Source organism: Poecilia latipinna, unplaced genomic scaffold (genome assembly GCF_001443285.1).
Source record: "Poecilia latipinna isolate Pla-1442-1.1 unplaced genomic scaffold, P_latipinna-1.0 Scaffold982, whole genome shotgun sequence".
Lineage (NCBI taxonomy): Eukaryota > Metazoa > Chordata > Actinopteri > Cyprinodontiformes > Poeciliidae > Poecilia > Poecilia latipinna.
In genome coordinates, this window is record NW_015113598.1 from 6,634 (window position 1) to 32,805 (window position 26,172).

Below are 26,172 nucleotides of genomic sequence, written 5' to 3' on the forward strand. Positions count from 1 at the left end.
GGACCTTTTTATTTTAGGTCTTTAGTTTGCGCTTCTTTTACTACTGGAGATACCGGGGCATTGGTCAAAGTAGATGAAGTTTATAAACTCGACTGCTAAGGGTGTTGAAACTTGGAGAGAGAAAAATGTTCTAACAGGACAAACGCATTAAAGTTGCTTTTTGAATGGAAAAAGCAGGCTAAGATCAAGATTCTTTGCAGAAACTAAATATATGTGGACAATGTTCGAATGTCTTGTCTGTGCCAGAGCAAACCATTTAGACTGATTCTACCAATGTTGCCACAAATGGTGTGAAAAAATCCAACTAATAGGCCCAGAAGCTTATTGACGACTACAAAAACATGTAGCTGCCGTGTAATGTGCAAAGACACATTTAACAAAATATTAGTTGGGGTGAATGTGTTATGGTTTGAACCTCTACATGTAATTATGAGCATGAGTGGGTTAGAGAAAACCGACAGCAACTTTAAACATGTGAGGAGTGAATGACAAACATCTGACTACAATTGGGTAAGTGTCCCAAAACAGAAATGTTCCTTACCGTCTGGTTGTCCTCGTAGAGTTTTAGATCATAGCCACTCAGCTCAACACAGAATATGATTGCAGTCACGCCCTCAAAACAGTGAATCCACTTCTTCCTCTCCGAACGCTGTCCACCCACATCCACCATCTTAAAAGTGAGCTCCTTGAAGGTGAACTTGTTCTCCACGATGCCTGTGGTCATGTCGCGGGAGCGCAGGATGTCCTCCACAGTGGGGATGTACTCGGGTGCGGAGATGCGGTCCAGGTCGTTTAGGTAGTAGGCGGTGTTGTCCTCTAAGTGGTACTCGTTGGAGCGCTGAAAGCACTCCTGGACCCCTGCGTCTGCCCACAGACGTTTCATCACCCCCAGCAGCTCTGGGGTGATCTCCCCTTTGCTCTCAGCTGGCCCCGTGAGGGCAAAGAGTTGAACGGCGTCGTAGGCGCGATCGGGATTGTGAAAGTCAATCTTAAGGGTGGTGAGAGCTCGGATTATGCGGGTGAGAGAGTCGATGGCGTTGTAGAGGATGAGAGGCTTGTACTCCTTGCAGGCTTCCAGGTTGAAGCCACCACTGTGAATGATTTTCATCTGCTTAACAATGGTGCTCTTTCCGGAGTTGCTGGTGCCCAGCAGGAGAAGCTTGATCTCACGGCGTTGCCGCTGACTCTCTGAGCGCAGATGGCGGTCGATCCGCCTGGAGCGCCGAGCCGCTTCCTTCTCCTCCGAGCTCTGACGGCATCCCATGGTCCTCCACCACGTCGTTAGCACAAAGGAACTCGTGCTGCCTCTGGATGGGGAAGCAAATTATGATGAAGAAGTGGATCAATAGGAGGTGGTGGTGGCGGCGGTGGAGGAGCTGGAGACTATTTCTGTAAGAGCGCAAAGGATTCAGGGAAGGATCCAGACAAGAAATCAGTGATAACACGAGACAGCAAAGGGACCACACGCAGGAGTGACTCAGGAGTATTTCATTCTTTTTCTTCAGGGGCAGTCTGTGAGTTCTGTGTAGGCAGAACCCAGACTTGTGGGATGCCCACACAGTCCCTGGCCCTGAGGTTTGACTGCCTGCTGAAGCCAACAGAGCTGGGGTTCATAGCAGGGGCTCCCCCTGAGGAAAAGCACTGGTGAAAGGCTGGGGAAAGGTTATTGTATGTCAGCAGAGAAAATAATTGGACTTGATGCTCGTAAATATGAAATCCCAGTCACTCTCCTCCCACATGGCTCTTGTGCCGTGTTGTAACCATGCACCTCCGTTCGATATTTAGCCAGTTTTGTTTGATCCAGGTGATGAAAACTTTTCCTCCTCTTCTTCTGTTAGATTTCTCCCAGAGGACAGGAAGCCTGTCAACACATAACATGGAGAAAAAGATTTTATACTTTCAGTTTCAAGCAGTTTTCTAATTAGTAAATTCAGCGTAGAAGGAATAGTCAAACACTTCAGGAAATCTGAGTTTCATCCTGAAAGTGTATTGTACTTTACAATGCCCTGATTTCAAAATTACATTTGTGAAACTAAAACTAAAACATAGAATGTTTTGACAATCTGCTGAAACAGAAATGTCACATAATCACATGCCAGGAATTTTCTATGCATTGCAATTTTATGCTTGTGTTAAGGCATATCTGCTTCATTTTCCTCCTTTCTCTTCAGGCTTAAAAACAAGGCTGGATGGACTCAATGTGATGTCACTTCCTTCTCATACGGAGACACACTTCTGCTGGCGGAAGAGCCGACAGCTGAATAGGAGTCGATGCAAATTGTTGGGTTTTTAGTACAATAAAAGTCTCAAAGTATCAAACAGTTGTGTTTTATAAGTTGAATATGACATAGCTTCAAGTCACCGATTTGCAAAGTAAAACTTTATATGAATGTGACTTGTCATGGACGTAGAATATAGTGACTTTACTTTAATGTTTTTAATATGAAAATCAATAAACAGAAGCAAAAATCATAAAAAAAAAAATCAACTTGTCTGTCATGCCATTCAAGCACCTAAAAACATATTTGCGTCCAGTTTTATACTTTTATTGCTCCAAACTCCGTCTGTTTAAACTCCCTGTAGAACACTCTGTCGTAAAGGATAAAATTGTTTCTACATTACAAACAGTATTTTGCACATATTTAAGTTGAGATTACCATTAAAACCATATTCTCGACAAGTGACACTGCTATTAGAAAACTCCAAATTGTTATCTTTGTCTTTCCAACACACAAAATCACACAAGAGTAGTAAAAGTATAGCGACAACCCTTTAACTCCCAAAGATCACAGAGCATTAAAAGTAGCTGCTTTTTGGATCTTTTACCTGCACAAGGGAAGCTTTTGAAAAAGGTTTTGTCCTCGCTTCATGTAGGAGAAAAACACAGAAGCACTCCTCTCTTTCCAGCGTCAAATACTAAGTAAAAACTCAGTCAGATGTTTGCACTCTTGGTCTGGTTTGTTTGTTTACCTTGTTACTAGCTTGCCAAATTCTTTCAACTCTCAGCATTGTATCTGGTCATGTACTTAAAGCCAACTGTAACTTCACGGAGATGGTAAATATTAACGAAACTGACCTATTGAAAATAGAATAAACATAATGAAAAAACCTCCCTGCTGATCTAAAAAAAAACAAAAAAAAACACTAGTACTAAACAAACCATAGATTAGTTGTGTCTGGTTGGGAAAGGCTGGAGGAAGAATGGAGGCCGATCTCCAGCAGCATAATTTTAGCTCATCATCTTCTCAACATGACATTAGCAAGGCTTTTAGCTCCACCGATCATGCAGATCACGCTAACATGACCACATCTGAAAAATAACTCAAAACACAAGATAAAAACCAAGTTGCTGAAGCAAATTATGTCTACTGACACAAATAGCAACAGCAACAATTAGCAGTCGCCTCATTTCTTACAAAGTAAAAATGTGGAAAACCATAAAACAAATCCTATGATGTTGTGATTATATTCATTGTTATGTCGGACCATTAATGCTCTTGAACTCTGTTTAAAATCCTTTTCTCTCCGCACTTCCATAGAAACTCAGAAAATGAATATTTATGCTTTGTTTAATTTGTTCAGTCCTTAAGGTTAGATTATTTTGTTCCAAGATTTAATGCTAACAGAAAATCTGAGGAGCTTAAATTGAGAGATATTAACCAGTAGGAAAGTTACTGATCAGAAAACTTGTCATTCAGTTTGTGGTTTATTCAGAAAGCTCCATAACATGAGTACATCGGGCCCCACTTCCTGTATTGGAAAAACTATGTCAGTACCATGCAAAGTTCCTCCAGTGGAAACACATCTGTGGTTAGAGCTTGTGCTTCACACTACTGACTTGTGATGTTGTCATCTTACAACAAAAACATTCAGCATGAAGCTATAATCCCACTTTTATTTAGTCATCTTCCTTTATTGAAGTCACATATTACTGCTGGTTTTGCACAGATTATGGCCTTAACATTCAACATGTCTCTTAAGCTCTTTTTACAATAATTAACATCAATGGCCTCAATTTAATTTTTTTATCATGGAAAAACAAAACCTCTACATTGATGTCTCCCATAAAATAATCAATCCAAATTATACTTAGAGAGTCACTGTGCATGAGCTAAGACATTATTTTATGTATAACATTGACAACACAATCAGTTCGTATAATAAAACATTCTGCAAATGTACACAATATGGGTTAATTAATCTGGAAATACTTTTCTGCATATTTAACCATACTGAATAAAAACCAAGTATTCTTACTACAGGATTTATATACTGGATATTAAGTTTAATATTACTTTTTGTTATCCATCCTGTATTGTCGATAACAAAAAAAAGTTTTACACTGCTGTAAGACATTGTACCTTAAATATTAATCAGCAACTTGACCTACATATTGAGACATTTTCCTCAGATAGTTCCTTTTAGAAATAAGTGAGTTGCAATCTGATGTCTGAAACTTATTCTGTGGCCAGACGCTCTGTTTACTGGTGGGTGAGAACTCGCCACAGAGGAACAGTGGTTGCAGGGCTGGAAATGCACGCCAACCTTTAGGGGTTGTTGTTGCACGCAGCTACTTAGAAACAGTTTTGCAGCCATCAAGTATTAAATACAAACAAGTGCTAGAGGGGTCTAAAAATTTTAATGCCAAGTCTTGCTTTCCTTTTATTTATCTGGTAGTTTTAATTTAAAAATATTTTTTTCATCAATAAGTAACATAATATTTATTTAAATTAGCAATAATATTGCTGTCAGTCAGATTTATCTTGTAAGAGTAAGCATTAGGCCTATGGCACAAAAGAAACAAGTGTAGTTATTTTTTGTTAGATCATTTTACAAGGGTTATATTAATTTTAGTAAGACTTATCTACTCAGTCTTCAGAAAAAGTAGGAAAGACAAACATGCCAAAAATGCAGCAGTAACCCAAAAAGCTAACCTTTTATAAGTAGCAGATAATGAAACCATCTTGTTGACCAAGTGCCTGTTAATTTCTGTTGTAGTTCTAAAATTCTGAAATAATTTCAAGGATGATTTAATTAAAATATCCAAATAAGCGCCATAAAATAAAAAGCTCTTCCTCTAATTGAATGTTTGTGATGAGATTACAAAAGAGGTGCTTACTAGTCAGGTGCTTACTGACTTGCGCTCATTCCTCTAATGCTATTATCTGAGCAGCGCCTCTTGTGAATTCTTCAGCTGCAGTTCTGCTTTCACAGATCTAAACCAGAGAAGAGATTAGTTAACCATGTCGACTCCTTCAGCACCAACATGCAATCGCATGAAGCCTCGTATGTTCGATCAAGATCAAACATACAAGGCAGATGGCATGTAAGTGATGCAGTTTAGATAAAAGAAGCATATTTCCTTGCAAGGTTATAAGATGATGTCTCTCTCAATACATTTTCACAATCACCGTGGAAAATAACAAGCCAAAGTTGGCAGGTATCGTTCTTGCTTTCGTACAGCTTTAAGCTTCTCTCTGCTTGCCCGGACATCTGTTTGTTATTCTGCCCTGTAATGCCAAGATGAATAAAAATATTTGCATGAATTTAATTTCAATAAAACGGAATTCTCTCTGCTGCAAATTCCAAGCTATTCAGTAATAAACACACTGATATTTTTCCTGGCCGAGGAACAAATGTGATATTGTTCAGCAGCCTAAATGTGTTTTTAGTTGTTGATGTTGTTTTACCAGCAGTGAAGCTCAATTTCCTAATTCCCTGGAAAAAAAGTGATAAGGGTCTGCTTATAAAAAAAAAAAAAACCTGAGCGACCAAATGGACTATACCAAACTATAACCAAACATCACTACACAAACAAAGCAGGAAACATTGTTTTGTAGCTTCGGACTCTCGACCACCCTTTCAAAATGCCATATCCAGCCAAACTAGTTAAAGTTCATCATTGATTCAGAGAGCTTTGGAAACACATTGAAGCTCCAAACATACATCATTCCATGTCTCTAAAACCTGCTGCACTTGTGGTTCTGCTCTGTTTTGATGCTTAACCTCAGGTATCAACTCACTACATTAAGGTCTTTAGTCGAGGTGAAGGAGTGTCGGTTCACACTGAGCATCAGAATGGGAAGGACAGAGCATTTAAGTGAAGTTTACAAAAACTGCTAATCTGCTGGCAGTTTCAAGGAGAACCATCTCCTTGGTTTACAGTGAATGTTCAGAGAAAGAGAAAATATGCAGTGAACCAGATTTATTGCTTCCTTGATGTTAGAGTTGATGGAAGACTAGTTTGAAATGACAGAAGGAGGTAGCTTCCTCTTTACAACCAGAATACCGTTTCTAAAGACACAGCATGTTCATCCCTAAAGCAAATGGCTTTCAGCAGCAGAAGACCACAGAACTACTGTCCACTAAGAAGGAAGTCACAGCCTCCCTAAAGTTGGAGTTTTCACATTGGTTAAAAGTTTCTTGGTCTTACAATTCTTGATTTCAGATGCAACATTTGTGAGGTAGGGTCAGAATTGTTGCATAAAGATAAAAGAGTCTGGAGCCATCCTGTTGGTCAGGCAAAATAAAACTCCCACTTCTCTTACTTCCTTCAACCAAACTTGTACATAAGCATAAATAATGATGTCCTCATCTATTCAAGCTCTATTGTTTGCATTAATCTCTGCATTCATTTGATGATTTGTTGGTTTGTATGTGAAATTACTGTTGGGCAACATTTGACAGCAGTATTAACTTTCCATTATGCAGCCCACTGTTATTTTAAAAGTATTTAGTTAATTGGGGTGGGGCATTATTCCCAGATCTGAGCTCTGACTTCAGATCTAATTAAAACAAAACGCTTATATGGAAAACAGTAACCTAGTATATTGCATTGCTTAATGATTTTACCACTGAACAGTGAAGCTGTGACAGAGTAAGTGACAATCCAGAGATTAAATCAAATGGCTTCTCAGCGGTTGTCTAATCTTGATTTGTATTCAGAGTCACGCCAAATAAAAACTGCATCAATGCTTGATATGTTCATGTGAGGCCAAAGAACTTTTCTTTTTTTTTTCTTTTTTTTTTATGAAACAGAGTGCATTAAATGCACCGTCAACAGATTAATTAAAAATATATTATGGTGGTTATGAAACATCAGCATTACATCGGTAATGCTTTTTAATTCAGCGGGAGCGGTTACCCTGCATAATTAATCTGGCTACGGAGCCAAATTGTTTAATTAATAGCCAAGGGTTCAGCCATCTAACCTAATACTTCTAGTTCTACACACATCTACATACTGGTAATTACATTACACCAATGTAATTATCAAATTAACAAAGAGCATTTAATCTACATTTTGCATGCAAAGACAGTCTTCCCAGAACTACCAAGAATAGTCGTGATTTGTCACCAATCTAAGTAAAGTATTACTCAATCTCAGTTGGCACAATCTACAGATGCAGATATATATTTTTAAAAAGCATTTGCTAAAAGCATTTGTTTCTTGTTATTACTTAATACCGCAATGGAGAAGTATGTTAAGTTCCTATGTACCGTTGCTGGATGGTCTAAAAACCTATGCAGCACAAAGTTTATATTGAACTGATAGACATAATGCATTTGAAGAATATTTTGACAGATAACATACAATACTTAAAATCTTATCTATTTTGAGGTTCTTCTGCTTTCTCATTGATTCTTACCTTGCCATGTTAGCTGGCATATTTAAAGACATATTTTATGTGTCTAAACTTAAAGAAATGAAACATTAAGGCCTGTAATGTCTTAGCTGTTTAAATGTCATTTATGATACATTTCTGTTTTTAGATTGTACATTTCCATTCAAATGAAAGGAGTCAAATTAAATGTTGCAGAATTGTTTGTGTCAGGATGTCACATTATGACTTTTTTTTTTCTTTTCAGTTCTTTTTGATCCACTGATGATCTTGGGCTGAAAATATAATTCTTTATATAGAGTTCATGCATGTATTAAAGTAATTATAAGCTAAATTAATCAGAACAGAGAATAAGTCAATCTGCCCTCCTAGATAAACTAAGTGTTTAATATGTTGGTGTGAGTGATTATTCATCAGTGTAGACAGAGTGTATGCATACCGTAGCATAAACATAAATCCTGTTAATTTAGAGTCATTGTTAACCCATTCCTGTGCCACTTTGTGCCAGAAGTGCCAGTAAAAGATAGTGTTTCTCTAAGGTATGACCCTTCTCTCACTGATTGTTTTTATTGCATTTTAAAGAGAAATATTTGACAGTTTGCGTTAATGAATATCAAATTATGCACCCAACAGTTTCACAATGTGTTAACAAATCGAGCCATCCTTTTTTTTTTTTTGTTCCCGTATGTCCTGCTAGCTGAAAAGAAGAGACAGTCGTTGTGTAAGATGGTGCATGCCAGGAAGGGTGAAGACAGAGGAATGGACGACATCGTGCAACGAGGCATCTCAATCCATTACTGGAGTAGTGGAAATGTGAGAGGCACATGAGGTGGAGGCTGGTAACTTTTTATCTTCACACCTCCAGCTCCACACATCCTATCAGCTTTTCTCTCCATCACTCACTCTGGTGCTTACTCGCTGTTATTAATTTACCATGCTGCATATAATTACAATCACACCTTCCTTTAGAGCTTAGTACAAGCAGCGTGTTGTGTTGTGTAATGTCCTCTTCTTTCATGCTGCTGTTGTTCGGTTGCCAGAAGATTTTTTAACAACGGGGTCAATCACTTTAGATTGAATGGTGATTTTAATCCATTAGAGGTGAAATGTTATGGCTAAAACACAACACTGTGTTGTGAACTGGTAAAATGCATTAGACATTGTCTGCAGAGACCATGCAGCAACTGAAATGATCAGATTTTTATATGTCAAAATGTTCCACACTTACAGCAACAACTATTGATTGTATTGTATTTTTTTTGTTTTGTTTATTAAGAGCATAATCATTCTTTTTTTTTTTTAATTTAGCAGCACTCTTCCACCAAGCTTTAGAAATGTGTTTTTACCTCATTTATATCTGTGATATATCACTAAGTAGCAAGTACGATTGCCTGTGTCTTCGATGCAGTAGATTGCATAATTTGATCTCGAAAATTCTGTCACACTCTTGCAACTGAGATGGTATATAAGATATAATCGCTGTTTAAGTTATACAAGTGCTATGCAAATGGCTCAAGAATAAGCCACAAACTACATTTCTCTCTCATGCAACCCTATGCAGATGCTACGTCAACACTGATGAAAGTTCAGTTACTTCACCTTTCCAAGTGGTTTTAGTGGCTGAGATTAGGTTATGAATTAATTCAACTATCTAACCATGTGGGGGTATTTATAGAATGTGTACATAAACATTGAACATTCATGTATAGTGCTTGCTTAAATGCTGACAAAATGACACTTTATGAAAACTCCTAATGTAAGTTATTAAACATCAATATGTTTAATAAGAGAACTCAAACACAGGCGGCACAGCAGACAGTTAGCGCACAGCTAATTACCGGGAGCAACTGAAAAACTGAGAGCTAACCAACACAGGACTTTACAGTACGACTGTGATGGCAGGCAGACAAACGACAAATGACATTGGACAAGGATCCGACAAGAGACAAAGACAACAGGTGGGACTAAATACACAGGGAGGGTAATCAAGGAATGAGACACACCTGGGAAGCAATTAATGGGGAAGCCGCAGAAACAGAGACTCAGGACAGAAACTGAACACAGACAAACCTTAAAATAAATACACAGAAACACAGATCATGACACGTTCATTGTGTCTTGGTGGCACAGAAACAAGACATTTGCAATACAATACACAATCACTTATTTATGTTTAGATAACATTTCTGCTGTTATTGCACATCTGTTTTTCTGCACAGTTGTACTGTATTGTAAATAGTCCATCTTCTTTAATGTGCAGGCACATAAATTTTTGAAAAATGGGCTTTAACCCAGTTGCACATTCTTTGAATTGCAAGACGGATATTTTTATTTCTAATAACTGCACACTATTTTCTGTTACAATCTTGCACAGTATGTTGTTGTAATTATTATGATCACTATTATGATTGTTATTTGTAACATTGTTTTTTATATTTTGCTTTTAATACTTTGAACTTTTTGTGTGTGTGTGTGTGTGAACCTTTACACAATACTGCTTTTACACCTGAATTTCCTCTTTGATTCTATTTCTACACGAGTGGCAAAATGAAAAAAAAAACTGTGAGAAAGCAGCTTTACAATGCTCCCCTCTGTGTGTGGTGTCATAAGAAAGTATGGTCTTCATTCAGCCTTTTGTGTCACAGCTCAAGTAGTTTTAAACTTGTTAATGATCGCTTTGACTGTAGTTTGCTCAGAGTTTTTGGGAAAACAGAAAATAGTTATTTTATCTTCACAGATAAAGATAAAATAAACCATTTTAAAAAAATTTCGGGGGGAGGGGAAAGCGAGAATTAGTCAATTGTAACAGAGGTGCAGGTGTGTGTGAGTGTGTTTCCCCCTTTTAACCAACCAGTTTGCATTTCAGTACGATTCAGAAGAGGAGCAGAAGGAAGAATAATGGGCTCTGCTGCCTGTCAACAACAACTGCTGTCTCATGTGATTGACCAGAATGTAATCAAATCTCCCACTTATGAAACACTTAACCAGTATCCATTTACACTGATCGACCATAGCTCTATGACAGGAAAAGTGACTAATACTTTCCTTGTTGTTTTTCTGCCGGAGGAACTTTCTGGCAGCTCCCACCTGTCCAAAGATTTTCCAACCAACCTCACACCCTGCATGACAATATCACTGAATGGTCATTATTTTATGTCTGATGTTCTCTATATCACAAAAACCGAAGGGGGGGGGAGAAGCCTGTTCATTGCAGATAAGCAGACAGGATGTTAGAAGAAGCAGCAAGGAGTCTGGCACCTGTGTGGGGAGAAAAAAGGACCACCATCATGTTCACTGTTCACATAAAAATTACACTCAAAGGCACGTGTGCGGCCATTTTAATCTCTTCAGAACAGCTTGGTGATGAGGAAATGCGAGTCTTTGATAAAAGCAGAGAAGTGAGCCCCTAAGGGTTTCAGCCAGTTTGTCACCATCACTTATTGTTCCTGCTTAGTTGGCCTTGGAGAGTGTCAAAAACATAATAAATGATGGGAGAGACTATTTCAGGTCTGTCGTATTGATAGATTTTGCCATTATTTAAAGACGCATTCAAGCATGTCGAGTCCCTCTAGCAAATTAGGTATACAATATCCGCATACACAAGAAAAAGCTGACCTGCCTTATGATCAACAAAACAACTAAAAGCAGGATCCTGAAACACTTCATCTTCCCTGGCACAACGGTATCAGAAACCCCAGGAGTGAAACGGTAGCTAATCACCAGATCTGCTGTTTGTGATAAGAGGAAACTGTGATAGAGTGAAACTGTAATCGAGCTTTTTGCCAGTATCATATTTTATATTTCTGGTTGTCATTTATAGTGTTGCATGAATAAATCTCAAAGTGTTTGGAAATCAGCAATCAAGAGAAGGAGTTGTGAAACTCCAGAGACAGAAATTTACCCTGGAAGAGAGTAGAGAAGACCTCCAAGTGAGACAAGAAGCTTTGCTACAGCAAAGTTGTTAATTTATATGCTGTCAGTAAATAAGCAATGTATTAGTAAAAAAAAAAAAAGAGAAAGAAAAACTCCTTGGAGATCAATACAGATACAATCCCAAGCTGAAATCTCCTTTAATGGTCACAGAACTGCCTCAACGTTGATCAATGCCCAGTTTTACTTGATCAACAGGTTAAGGCTCTTTTTTCTTAGATATATAAGATTTAATGGTTGTTATGGAGACGTAATGACTCCAAGACGCCACTCTTTCCATGTTTAAAAATTAAACTTAAAAGCAATAAATATTGCTCTGACTGTAGCTGCATTGGGTAAGTTTCTGTTTTTGTGTCCACATTTACTGATTTTTTAAAGATCTATAGAATGTTTTCATGCAACTTTTATTTTGAAGAGTGGCTAAAAGAAATGAGCCTCCATGTAATGATGATACCTCAAGAAAAAGAAGATCATGGGATACAAAACAAAAATTTGGAATATGAAAATAACATATCAATACGATATTTTCAAGGTGATATGGTAACATCAGTTTGCCAAGATGAAATTGGCAAACTCTTCAGTATCAGTTTCCCATTGTAAACATATATAAACAACTAAGTATATATTCAAAAATGCTTCATTTGCAATGAAATGCAAATGAAATGCATTTCATTTGCATTCTAATTGTCTATGGTAATTTATAGTTTATATAAATTACCATAGACCAACAACTGTGACCCTGATGACTTTGGGGAAGACAAGTTTTTATGTAAATTTATGGTGTAATTTTGAGTGTAGCTGCATTTAGAAGTCATGGTGTTTAATTATCACCAGAGAGGTGTGAACACAGAAATCTTTTCACCAGGTTATGTATGAATATGCGCTCATAAAAGTTACTGTTCAAAAAATGTTTACTGCTCAACTCACTGCCAGATTTAACAGTTTTTCTTATATAATAATTGTATTGGTGGTGAGAATTACTGTAAATTACTTATGGCATGTCAGATGAAAATAAAATAATTTTAGTGAACACATTTTCTAACTGTTTAAATGTATTTTAAATACTTAAAAAAAGAGGCTATGTGGACACTTAGAAAATTACTCAGAGATATTAAAATATTCTACATTTTTCTTCATCTTGCATGTTTTTGTTATAAAGGACATGCTTACATTTACTGCTGAAATAATTATCATTTTCATCTAAACCAGGTCCAAATAACTATAAATTGCAAAATTACTGAAATTGACCTTATGAAATAAATAATCTTTCTTTCAGGCAAAACCAGGAAAGAATTTATTTGACGTGACTCAGGCAGTTATATAAACCTTAACTTTACTTTTTTTTGTTTGTTATTCAATCAGTTTGTTTGCTGGCATTCATTCCAGCTGCATTCCACTAATGTCTGGAGCCCAAGAGCAATGCTGAGGGGAATTTTAAGATCCATTTTCTACCAGAGAGAGTAGTGGAGATGCAACCGGTTTTGTGTTTTTAAGACCGTCTGTTAAGATGGAAATTCTTAGCAAACAAAATCTTGATGTGTCACACACCTTTTGCAGGCTTAAACCAGAGTATTTGCACCAAGCCTTATAATCTGTTTCATCAAGCTTACTTGATATCAGTTTGCCTCGAAAAGTCACAAGCAAACACGGAGAGTCTAGAATTGACAACTGACCCCTTCCTGTGATAAGCAGAGTCATGTGAATCAGAGTACATGCAAGGCAGAAATGGACAAGATAACACAAATCATGAGCATGGATGGGTTCACTGAGTTTTGCAATGAAAGAGAAGGAAGTTGTAAGTTATAAGGTAGGCGGTCAGCAGGGCGTGATGCAATTTGTAGACTGGATCTTCTAAAGCTGTGACGCACTGGAATGTGAGACAAAGTGCAGACTGTCAATTTCATGCTGTGAGTATCAGACCAATAGATCAATCTCACCTCAGTGCCAATTAACAGAGGTCTTACACACAGAGCTGCATCACGTGAAACTGCCTGTAAACTTAAACGGATCACATTGATGCTGAAAAATCCCCCCAACCAACCCGCTGCTGTTCGTATTTGAGTTCAGCAGAGCAAGCTGTCCAAGCCAGAAGGCCTGAGTCTGAGTGATGAGTCAGAGCTTTGTGTTCTCTCTACTTTGCGTCACAATTTTAGGAGATATAGGTCGCAGCAAGAGCGATCTTCGGCTCCATTCAGCGGCTTATATTTTGCATTTGTTCCAATGACAGCTGACTCTGGACCTTCTCCATTTGCAGCAAAAATAAGCGTCAAGTCCAGCCAAATAGAGAATCAATCTAGCCACATGATAAAATCAAGATATCGGCCAGCATTATTGCTTGTAAGCTACTAATGGAAATATGTGAGGCGGTTTAATTTTTAAAAATAAGTATTCCAGATAAAATGAGATATTTAACTTTAACTGTCCACACCGCTGCAAGTCTTAAAGATCCACTATGATGGTTTCAGTTAGGGCCTTTCTTTTTTTACCCTGATATTTTAAGGACTGCTCATCCAGCTAGCCAAAACCAGTAGCTAACATGATCAATGAGAAAGTCCCAAGTTATTTAGTATCAAATAGATAAAGTACACTAAAACAGAGCAACAGGTAAGACACAAACATATTGTAAGCACTGTACAAATACCTCTAGTAGCTAAATGTTAGCCTCCTTTCAAAGCTCAAATTGATGATTTTAAAACTCTGAGATTTAAGAAACTTTTCTCCATTTGACAAACCCATGCATGCATTTTGACATTTCCAATGCAGAAATCTTATCAGGAAGTTTTCATTGTCCTCCCTGTATTTTCACAGCAGGAACCATTTTTCCCCAAATTTGAAAAATGTGAGCAAAAAACAACAAAATGGCCCCAGGAGGAAGGGAGGTCTTATTGGATAAATCCTGAACTCAATGTAGACCAGTGTAGAGGGAAAATGTAAAAAAAAAAATGTTTTATTATTTGAAGCACTTTAATTCAATCATTTTTCAGTTTGTACTCATATAAACTGTGAGATGACTCATAATTTCTGTTAACTCTACGTCAAGAGAGACAACAGTTCTGCATTTATGTTTGCAAACAACATTTAAACTCAGCCACCCATGGCGATTATCACAGTTTTATTTTATTATCACATTGATTAAATCTGCCAATCTTAGTGGCAATTTTTACGTAAAGAAAATGTAGAAGTCCTTCCAGGGCCTCCATGGAGAAGAAGGGAGGTAGTAACAGTCTCATCAGTACCTTTTTAAGAAATTTTAATAGGTAAAGTTGAAATATTTTACAGTATTTTTGCTCTGAGACATATTTTATTGGACACAATGCTGATCATTCACTGATTTTGGGCTTGAATGGTACAAATATGCTGAAGTATGGTCACTGATTCTACAGGACATCACTTGCATGTTTTAATTTAAAAAGATCTGCAATTTATTACAAACTTCTTCTGACTTAAAACTGGTCTAGAGTCAGTTTCAGAGCTTAACCAGGATAAAACTGTCATAAATTATGTCTTTAGATATCCATTTATAGTCTCCAGTAGAACTCTTCTTTCCTTTCTGTCAGAGTAGAGGGTCAGGATTGGTTGATGTAGCTGGTTTATTGCTTTTGCTGTTGATCTGTGTTCCCAAATTGCAGCAACACTCCTTCAGAAGGAGAAGCTAAACAGAGATAGTGGATATAAATTCATTGTTTCATTATTTGCCGTTTGTGCATGAAACCTGCAGTCCAGGCCTATTAGAATATGAACACACATTTAAGAGCAAATACTCAGCAACTGCAACAGGTTGTTGGAAATATTGCACAGTTAAGAGTGTTGCACATTTCCTGAAAGGTGTATCCAGAAAAAAAGTGGTACAGGTAGGTAAAGCAACACTTTACCTACCTGTACCACTTTTTTTCTGGACCACCAGCCAAAACCACCACCAGTTTTGGCTGGTGGTGGTGTGATGATGTGATTGAGATTTTCTTGCCAAAATTTCGGTCCTTTAGAAACAATCAAGAATCATTTAAACGTCACATTCTATCCGAGTAATTTTGTTGATCGTGTCCGTCCCTTTACAACCACAGTCTCCCCATCTTCTAATGGCCGCTTTCAGCACAATAATGCACTGTCTCACAAAGGTCAAGTCCTTTCAAATCCGTTTCTTGTACTCCAGGAGTTGCCAGTCCAATAGAGACAATAGGGATGTGATGGAACAATTATGGATATGAGATCGGAGCTCCAATCAATTTATTTATCCCAACAATATTGCTAAAATGTTCTACCATCCCGTTCTTCTTGACCCGATGTTATGCGCTGCTCACATTGTTGGACAGATAGTTTACTGAATATTTTCTGAGTGCTTTTCTTACATGGTGCCCTGTGTGGGGCCTTTAGAGCAAGATTGCCATATTACTGTACACATACAAGGACACCAACTCGTTCCCTGTGCCAAACAATGACAGGCTGTGTTTTATTCCCTCTACTCCCTCCTAAAAACAGTGAGCTGTTTACAGGGTGGGGACTGGTTGGGGGGGCAGAGGGGTTCTCTGTATGCTAGATGCTTTTCATGATAATGCTCCGTTTAACGCTCCTGATCTCAGTGGCTGTGTACCCTTTTCTACAACCCAGTGGGTCACACCGAGTCACAAGGCCGACCAGTGATGACAATGGCATGCTTGTGTGCAGACTGAGCTATGGGCAGCCCGTCTGATGTGAAGACATGAGATTGTTCATGGTAGACAAGTGAATACACCTATCTGTTTTCCCACTGCGAGCTGCATCATGTAGAACAGAGCAGCTCACGTTACTTGTACCTAATCTTTAGTCAAACTCTCTTCAGTGAGTTATTAATTTGTGTCTTGACAGATAAGACAAATGCTTTCTGCAGCAGAAAGACATTGTGGTTTCCAGACACTTGCTGATTTCTCCGAACTACAAACTTATCTGTTTTCATGATTTAATAAACGGAACAGAGGAAAGGAGAAACTTCAAACGCCGAGGCAGATCCAGTAATACAACTGTCATTAACCCATTCAGTGAGCTCCATTAGATTAGGGCTGTGACGACAAAATGAGAAAACCAGGTGCTTCTGTAAAAAGCCTTATGGAATAATGGTGTGAAAAAGCATTACCAAAATCAGCTTTCAATCTACTCCAGAAAGCTGATAGGAATCTTGAACACTAACTAAAGTGCCGCAGTCTTGTCCCAATTAAGCAATAAATTGAGACTTGCTACAAATGACATCAATTAAATAACGTCAAGACCAAAATCACTGTTGAAAAAAAAACCCCACTAAGACCCATCTTATCGACACATATTTATAAAACAGACAGGATTTGTCATAGTCCGATATGTTGAAGCTAAATGAGAATATTTGCCTATCAGTTAATGGCCTTACGCTCAGGCATACTTGGATAAAGCAACAATGCAATGATCCGAAGCACAGTTTGAGGAAGTCAAACTGAAATAGCTAGAAAAAAAAAATGACTGTAGAGTGGCCTACTTAAAGTCTAGGTTTTAATCTGATAAGATGTTGCAGCATGATCTTTAAAGAGGTCATTCACACTCAAAATCTCTCCTTCTAGAGCAAAGACCAACTTCCATCAAGAGCTTGTTTAGAGTGAAGTTGTTATTTTTTTCACAAATTAAATCTTTTGCAAATATTTTTTTTTACTTAGTCTAATTATCCTGATATTAAAATTAGTTTGAGGATTTGAAACATGTAATTTTGGAGAAAAGTAAAAACTCTGGAATCTAGATTTCTACAACACTGAACACATATATCTCTGTGTTTGTGCAAAGGCAGTTTGAGTTGTTAAACTTCAAGCTTTTCATGATTAATATATGATAATGAAGAGAAATAAGAAAAAGTTAAAGGGCAGTACTGAAAATTACTTTGCATTTGGTTTCATGTATATATAACATTACTAAAATGTACATGGTGCAAGTTAATAACACAATATGTACATAGGGGAAACCGCAGCCCAACTGAGAGTGCATCTATAAACACCTGATCCTAAACATTTTTGGATGTTGGTTGTGAGCGTGTTTGTCTATATGTGGTTTCTCCATAACAATGTTCAGTACCGGGTGTGGGGAACCACAGACCTGCCCTCCAGGACCTGAAGCAGACATGAGAGAGACCAAAGCCACAGACATCCAGAGGGCCCCTGAGCACAGAGCCCCGGGAGCATCATCACAGGGATAACCGCATCCCTGGAGGAACCCCCCAGCAGCCACAATGCAGAAGCCCCAGGGGCCACAGTGACAAGCCCCCAGGCTCCACTGGCAACCAGCTATGCTGGAGTAGATCCGTCCATGGACACAGAGACCCACCACACCCCAGCAGACAGAGAACTGACATACCAAAGCAAGAGACTCATGAACGCAAGGAGAGGCAACAGCCCCTGCATGGGGGGCGGTGGACCCCGCATTTTATGGGGTCTTTAATATTTAAAGACCCAAGATGATCCAGGAAAGGGGGCAGTGTAAGACCCAAACTAATAGATAAACAACCACACCCAAATACAACAATATATTCCCACCCTCATGTGTCCACAAAGACTTTTACGTCCACTCACCCAGCGTAAGCGCACATAAAATATGGAGCACTTTGATTTTTCTTTAACACCAACCCTTGCCAGTGGAAGGCCACAGCTCGCCCTCATCTTCCCCCTCCCTCTCTCCTCCACCTCCTTGTTGTCATATGACTGCTGTTATGTGTGTGCAGTGGAACACAAAGTTTCTCTGTTAGTCCCCTCTGCTCTGCCCTCTCATCACTCAAATTTGAGAGCTGGAAGTAAGGCCGTCTTGCTCAGCAGCAGCGGGAAAACAGACAGGCCCCTGTGTGCAAGTACCAGCAACGATTAGAAAGGAGGGCAAAGAGACAGGGAGGGATGAATTGAGCCCGTGTTGTTTTTATGCAACACCAAAAGATAACCTAATCCTCGCTTGTTCACACAGATCCCACCCACTGCCAGTCCTAAGATTTAGTTCAATTCAATAGGCGGCCATCCTCGTGGATGTTTACTGTAGCTGTTGTACTGCCTTGTAAAAGTGTTTATGACTCTTGAACGTTTTGGAGTTTTGTCCAGCATGGGTTTCTAAATTTTTGAAAAATAAAAGTCAAAATTTTGCCCTCCATTTTTATTCCTTGTAGAACCTTCTTTCAATGTAATTGCAGTCTTTTGGGGGATGTCCACTAACCTTCAACTTAGGAATATAAATGAAATGATCATACTTCAGCCCAAATAAGTCAGCTCAAAATCTCAGTGCATAGAGCAGAGTTCTTCGAATCCAGTCCTCAAGGGCCGGTCCTGCAGGTTTTGTCCCTTCTTCAACACACCTGAGTTAAATAATTGGGTCATTAACACGACTTTGGAGAACTTGACTGCTTGCTAAGGAGGTAGTTTAGGACAGCGTTTCCCAACCGTGGTCCTCAAGGCACACTAACCTGCATGTTTTAGATGTTCCCCTGCTTCAGCACACATGATTGCAATTGGTGACTGATTAACAGGGTTTTGCTGAATTGCAATCATCTGAATGGGGTGTGTTGAAGCAGGGGAACATCTAAAACATGCAGGTTAGTGTGCCTTGAGGACCACGGTTGGGAAACACTGGTTTAGGAATTTAATTCAGGAATGTTGGACTAGGGACACATCTAAAAGTTGAAGGCCTGGCTTTGAGGACCACTGCATTTGATGCTTACATGACTTCTGAAGCTAAATGCTTTCATGCACCAAATCTCATTTAAGGTTGTCAGAGTTTTGTGTTTTTTTTTTTTTTTTTTTTTACTGTTCTATCACACAAAACAACAGCAGAGCACATAAGAGTTTGTCACTTGATTTAATGTTGTTGTAACTTGATAAGACATGTGATACTGCAAGGGCATGAATACCTTTGAAAGATAAATAAGGTTCAGGTAATTAATTTAAAGCCCTATCTCTGTGCTGATGTCCATCTAAGAGAAAAGGCTGCCAAACCACATCTTCATGGCGATGACACTTTGTCCCAGTAACTGACTGGGATTGAAGACCCAAAACAAACAGAGGTGCTGTGCCAGCTAAATCAGAGCAAGGGCCTGTCATTCCACTTTGAATAACAAGTTTCTCTGTGGTTTGACTCATTTTATATGGTGTTAAAAATAAACTTTAACATAGCTCTATTCCTGCGGAAATGTCAAAGATTTCTTAGATAATTCTGCCATTCCCTCTTGAGGAAATGAATGACATCTCAGATTAATCATTTTATTAAGTAGGTAGCAGAGGGAACTAAGCCTGGGCCCCTTGGCACTTTACTGTAATAGAGCTAAGTTTAATTGTCCGAGCTGCTGGTGTGCTCACCTATGAGGTGAAAAGAAAAAATGGCCTAAAGTGCACTGGTCTGTGACATTAAACTCCTCTGTGCAAGAATTGCTTCCTCAACAAGCCACTGCCTCTTTAAAAACCCAAGTCTGTCTCTTGTGATTATGTCACACAGTTTAATGGAGGTTGCAAGCAACAAAAGAGGTGAGAGGAGGTCAAGTCAGCATATGGTTTGCCACACCAGAAACTCCTTAAACTGCAGCACACTATCCAGCACCAGTTCAGCAAAAAGAACAATAATTTGACTGATTTAGTTGGAGGAATGGTTCGTTTGTGTGCAGTGCAGTGTTTTCTTTTCTTGGTGGTTTGGGCGGTTGAATCTATGTCAGAGTACTTCTGCTCGCAAAAGCTTTAGATAGAACCTACCAGGGTGTGGTGACGGGTTTCATGACCCTTGAGAAGCGCAGACATATCGCACGTTGTTGAATGTTGTGATCACTTTAAACCCAGTGTCACTCAGGACTTCTGTTTTATGCTTATTATAGTAAATAAGGACATTCTTGTTTGAATTTTTTTTAATCATTCTTTTGTTGCAACAATTGTGGTTCTTAATAGATCATTTACTGCTATGGAGTCTGTTGATTTAGCTTTGAATGGTGCCATATTTTTAACAAAAATGCAATCTAGGATGAGAAGTGCACTTGTGAAAAGCTTGCCAAACCCTCTATGTCAACGCCTTATTCCTCTTGAAAGGTGTTTTTCTTTCTTTTTTTTTTGATAGATTATTCAAATTTGAAAAACAAGACAGCCTGACAATTTAACCATTTATTCCATTTACAAGCACAAGCCTGAGAAGCACTTGGAAGAACCACATGAGAGCCAGACAGCTCCTCGTCATGCTGGTCACCAGCCAGGTCAAACACTGCTGAAGGGTGGCCTCCCATTTTTCAGCTAGCATTTGTCACAAATCAGTCAAACCTGGTTGTGCTGGACTTTTTAAAAGCTGAAATGTTGCATCTTTTCACATGAGGCTCCTTGAAGTTGGTGTTGTTTATCATTCACTGACCTGCAGTAGAAGGATGTGATATGACTGAGTTTGTGGAGGAGTCAAAGGCTGAAGATCTTTTACAAAAGATAATTGTCATGTTTGTTGCTGGTGGGGATGTTTTTGTCCATCAATGTGCACATAATTGTGCTGCATTAGACTCGTGACAGCATCATGTGCCTGAATTGACAAATACTTATGAGGACTGTAAATGCACAAGAACGCGTCATATTTGATGCTGTTACACAAGAATCACTATAACATAATTCAGAAGGTTACTTCAGTCTTAATTAAGGAGTAATGGTTAGGTGGGGTAGAGTTGGAAATGCCTTAAACTCAAGTGTGATGCAATTTCCAAATCTGACCTCAAACTTCTGTGACAAAAATAAACTCACCATTAAAACAGACTGACAATTAGTGCTGGTCTGTAGTAACACATATTTTGTTCTATAAGAAAATAGCACAAAGTTGAAGGAATATGCTAACAGTGGACGGCTAACAACTGTGAGTTTGTAGTTATTTTTTGACTACAAACTCACATAAATATGAAATCTTTCTATGGGTAAGGAAACTGTCACTGATAATAAATTAACAGAGATTCACTTCATATTATCTAAACTATCACTTGAAGATGTGTTCTTTGTTCTTCCATTGGATGCTTACCAACCCATCTCTAAAACGGCATTTCAGCTACATGGAAGATGAAATAGAAAGCAAGATCTTCACCAGACAAAAACACCACAAACACAAACGGTTGTTTGCATGTTAAACAGCTAACATTGTGCTACCACTTTATCTGCCAGCTGCTGTGTTGCAGCCCACAGATTTTGTGTTTATTCCAGTAACTGATGTGGCCACAACATATTTACATGATGGCGCCACGAAGGATCTGCAAAATTAATTGCACAAGTACTTCCAAGAAAGCGCTAACATTATTGCACTTCATCTCAGTTGTGTATTTTGGAAAAAAAAAATCCATCCATCCATTTTCTGTACACCTTTGTCCCTTAGTGGGGTCAGGAGGTGCCTATCTCTAGCTAACTTTCCGGGCTAGAGGCGGGGTCACCCTGGAAAGGTCGCCAGTCTGTCGCAGGGCAACACAGAGAAAGACAACCATGCATATACACACTCACACCTAAGGAGAATTGAGAGAAACCAATTAACCTGACAGTCATTTTTTTGGACTGTGGGAGTAAGCCGGAGTACCCGGAGAGAACGCACGCTTGCACAGGGAGAACATGCAAACTCCATGCAAAAAGATCCCAGGCTGGGAATCAAACCCAGAACCTTCTTGCTGCAAGGCAACAGCTCTACCAACTGCGCCACTGTGCAGCCCAGAAACAAAATCCATTTATATAACTGTATTCAATATTATATAGTTAAGGCAAAAGTTTGTATTACCTCCTTGCAGCTTAAGCAAACAGAATTGGGTCTTCTCAGGTTACATTTCCTCTACAAAGAGGTAAGAGTAAACAGTTTCTAACAGGCACTAGCTGGTATAACATTCTCATGGTATAATAACTTTGAGTAAAAGCACCATAGGTATCAATAATACCACAAAGGTTTCAGGCAAAAATGCATACCTTGATCTCATTGCGAGCTCCACAGTAGTTCAGTTGTTTGCACTGTTGACTTGACACTGTCGATGAAGGTCACGGGTTCAAATCCTGGTCAGGTCATTTCTGCATGCAAAGGTTCTTTATAGTAGTGTTTCCTAACCCTGGTCCTCCAGGCACACTGCCCTGCATGTTTTAGGTGTTTTTCTGCTTCAGCACACCTTCTTTCAATCTATAGCTGATTAACAGGCTTTGATTGAACTACAATCATATGAAACAGGTGTGCAAAAGCAGGAAAACATCTAAAACTTGCACAGCAGTGTGAATGGAGGGTCAGAGCTGGGAAATACTCCTCTATAGGAAGCTCAACTTCCTCCCATACTCCAAAATATGTATGTTCAGTTACATGGTCTTTCTAGATTGCCAATAGGACTGAGTGTGTGTGTGTGTGTGTGTGTGTGTGTGTGTGTGTGTGTGTGTGTGTGTGTGTGTGTGTGTGCTTGTTTGCCCTACATGTGTCTGTGTTGCCCTGTCATGCACCAACAAACTGTCCAAGCTGTACCTGCATCCTGTCCAATGATTGCTGGAGATCGGTGTCAACCCTCCTACAAATGGCCTGCACTTGCATAGGCCACTGCACTTTACACTACATTCAGTCATTCACCCATTCACATGCTAATAGTGGAAAGGTACTGGATAGTAGCCACAGTTGCCAGGCACCAGCACCACCAGGCTGCCTGAACAGCACCAGCAGACAAGGCGGGTGAAGGACGCAACAACTGAGACACACAGAGCGGGGACTCAAACCGGCAACCTACTGATTATGGATCAAACTCTTACCACCGCTGACAAGGTATAGACACTAAGTAGATAGTCACTCCAAGTGCTTTTATCAAACACATTTAAACCTGTGGGTTACCAAATGAAGTTTTAAATTGGTGTTACCTTGGTAAGAATAAAAGGCGTGGCCTTTTAGTGTTCAATTCTTGATTACCTGTGTTTTAGTGGCTCGAAATATTTCAAAAAAGCATTTTTTCTCTGTGAGCAGGTGGCCCTACTATAATACTATAGTAGGGCCATATGCGATATCAGGAAAACATTTAATTAAAATACTGTTCCTACATATTGTGACAACAACATAGATTATAATTAACCCACTTATTTTTTTATAACTTTACTTCTCTTTTCCTGCATCATAAAGACATTCCTCAAGTGTTGGCATCAAGGGCAGTAAAAGTCCACCCAACAGGCCCGAAACATTATTTGCATGCTGAAGGCATGTAAATAATATGCAAATAATATAATTGCATTTATAATATAAGAAAACCAGTTGTTGCATTCAAAAAGTCCTTATCAGTTGCAATATTGCACACAATGTTATGACGACTATTGAAATTTGATATATTATCCGACAGCAGCTAAGCGGCAGGCAGCACTACCTTCAAAACTCTAGTCTCTTTGACACTTTCGTTTGCATCTCGTCAATAAAACCGCTGGAATATTGACAGAGAATGTTTGCACTTGTGAAACCTTTCGTTTATTGCACCTTGAAATACCTCGGGGTCAGTAACCATCCCAAGCCCAGTTTCTAATTAGAGCTACATTATAAATTTAGCCTAGAAGATTAATGTTCCTGTCAAGTCCCAATGTTCCCTAATCACCAATATCCCAGAGGCTCGGTAAAGGTGTCCAATGTGTCAGATTTGATGGACTTGTTGAAGGAGGTTGTGTTTTCCACTGTCTTCGTCTTGATTCAGAGATGTCTCAGCGCCTCATTTGGACGGATCGCTTGCCAACTCATCTAGCGTTCTGTGTCACATGCTCAGCAACGCGCTGCCTTTCCACCACCGTGAAATTATCACCACCACCCCCCACCCCCTCCACCTTTATCCCCCTCTCCACACCCGCCGACCCTGCCTGCTCATCCATCCAATCTGTACCAAATCTTCCATTCCTTCTTTTCTCCCTCTTGCTCTCTGCTGCATCAACCTCCGCCCCTCTGCCCCATCTGCCTCCCTACTGTTAACCCCCCTCCCTCCAGCCCCTCAACAGCTCCCTTGCACAAGCTCTCTCTTTTTTTTCCCCTCTCTCTCACTCTTTCTCTTGAGTGTGTCAGGCAAACACACACACACACACACACAGAGTGTACACAAACACACATGTTCTTCTGGTGCCACACAATAAATCCCAACCCCCACTGAAAATAAAATACAGTAAAGCTCTTGTAAATAGGAACGACTGTGGAGATACAAAATGTCACAACCGTCCTGCTTTTTTCTCTCCCACTGGGGTAACGAACATGCGCCGCTCTTCCCTTCTGCCCCCTCCCGTCCTCTTCCCCACATCAAGATTTACAGTAGATCCATGAACAGCTGGACACAAGTAAACCAAATGGATTATGGTTCTAGAAGGAGATTGTTATTAATCGATGTAAATGGGCTCCCTGCAAAAAGAAAAACGGGAAGCTTCACTCGCAAAATCTCACGGCGATTCCAGGGCCTCGATTTTGCCGTCTTATCCCAAACTCCTAGGGATCTGTGCACGTTGGCTGTCTGGTGAAGCCCAGCTGTGCTCAGCATTTGATTGTGTGATGGCGGGTTTTATGCTCCTGTTTCCCTCCCTGTTTGTACAGCTTATGGCCTGGACTGATCACATCCACGCACGCACACACATGCACACACCTTTGCTGCATCCTCCACTTGTCCTACATACAATATTACGTAAACTAAGCACTGTATTCACATAAAGGCATTCTATAAGAATCAAAGATGCTCTAGGGAGATGATGAGTCAAATTGCAAATGCAAGATAGCAGCGTCCATTGGCACTGAGCTAAGAGGGTGGAGGAGGGGATTGGACAGCCTGCCTGGCTGCTTCAGTGCCATCTCTGAACATCTCTCTTCCCATTTTATCATTCTGCTTCAGCAGAACAGTCCCAGTGAGATCCCATCGTGCAGATAAGAGAAAAAAGGCACAGTGAGAGCAGCTTACCGTGATCTCAAGCCAGCATCCGTTTACAAAAGGATACTGCAGACAAGCCCTTGCAGGGAAAGGAGAAGGCTCAGTGCAATCCACCTTCAGTGCCTCTGCTTCATCTTCATGCCGTCCTCATTTTCACTGCACACACAAAGTACGCCTCTCACTCTTTCTCTCTCTCTCTCTCTGTCTGTGTGCGTCTCTTTCAGCGGCCCTCTTCCTCTGTCTTCTAACCGTCTGTGTTCTGTATCCTCTCTTGCTTGCTCCAAGGCAGTTGAGACACTGCAGCGATGGGGGTGGAGGGTGTGTGTTTGAGTGTGTCGGAGAAGGAGAGGCAGAGAGAGGGAGTGCAGGGCAGAAACAGAGGGAGGAGTCAGTGGAGATAGAGAAAGAGAGAGAGAGAGAAAGGGAGAGAGGAGGTCAGGATTAAATCATGAGAGTGACAGAGAAAAGGGGGAAAACACACGTTGATGGTTTCAGCATCTTTGTTTCGATTCTTGTTCTGACTGCAGGGGGGGGAGGCTGCGCACCCTGACGGCTCGGTTGAAAACAAACCATCATCTGTTCTTTGAGGGTGTAATATTCTTCATGACAGGGCCAGCAGTAGGTTTGGTTGTGATTTCATTGATGAGTGAAAAAACATGCAGGACAGGGAGAGGAGGGAGGAGGAGGGCACAGGGAGGGAGGACAAACATGACGACAAAGGAATGGGAGGGGGATTGGATGATGGTGTAATGTGCTGTTTCCGTGCCAACTGTTTCTGTG

General features: G+C 39.7%; 1 protein-coding gene across 3 annotated transcripts; it reads right to left on the minus strand.

The window, feature by feature from the left end:
- Positions 1-451: 451 nt before the first annotated feature.
- On the minus strand, positions 452-25,749 carry gnaz (guanine nucleotide binding protein (G protein), alpha z polypeptide). 3 transcript variants are annotated; one of them, XM_015050283.1, is made up of 2 exons: positions 25,423-25,749; positions 452-1,861 (listed from the first exon to the last, which is right to left on the minus strand). In XM_015050283.1, exon 2 carries the CDS (start codon positions 1,262-1,264, stop codon positions 467-469), a length of 798 nt encoding a protein of 265 aa, XP_014905769.1. In that variant the 5' UTR covers positions 1,265-1,861; positions 25,423-25,749; the 3' UTR covers positions 452-466. The 3 variants fall into 3 exon arrangements, with proteins under 3 accessions (XP_014905769.1, XP_014905771.1, XP_014905770.1); XM_015050285.1 differs by lacking the exon at positions 25,423-25,749 and adding an exon at positions 22,460-22,569; XM_015050284.1 differs by lacking the exon at positions 25,423-25,749 and adding an exon at positions 5,406-5,510.
- Positions 25,750-26,172: the final 423 nt, after the last annotated feature.

What these genes read in the sequence shown, in the direction of transcription:
- gnaz (XM_015050283.1), bottom strand. Translation starts at nt 1,264, where the DNA reads ATGGGATGCCGTCAGAGCTCGGAGGAGAAGGAAGCGGCTCGGCGCTCC.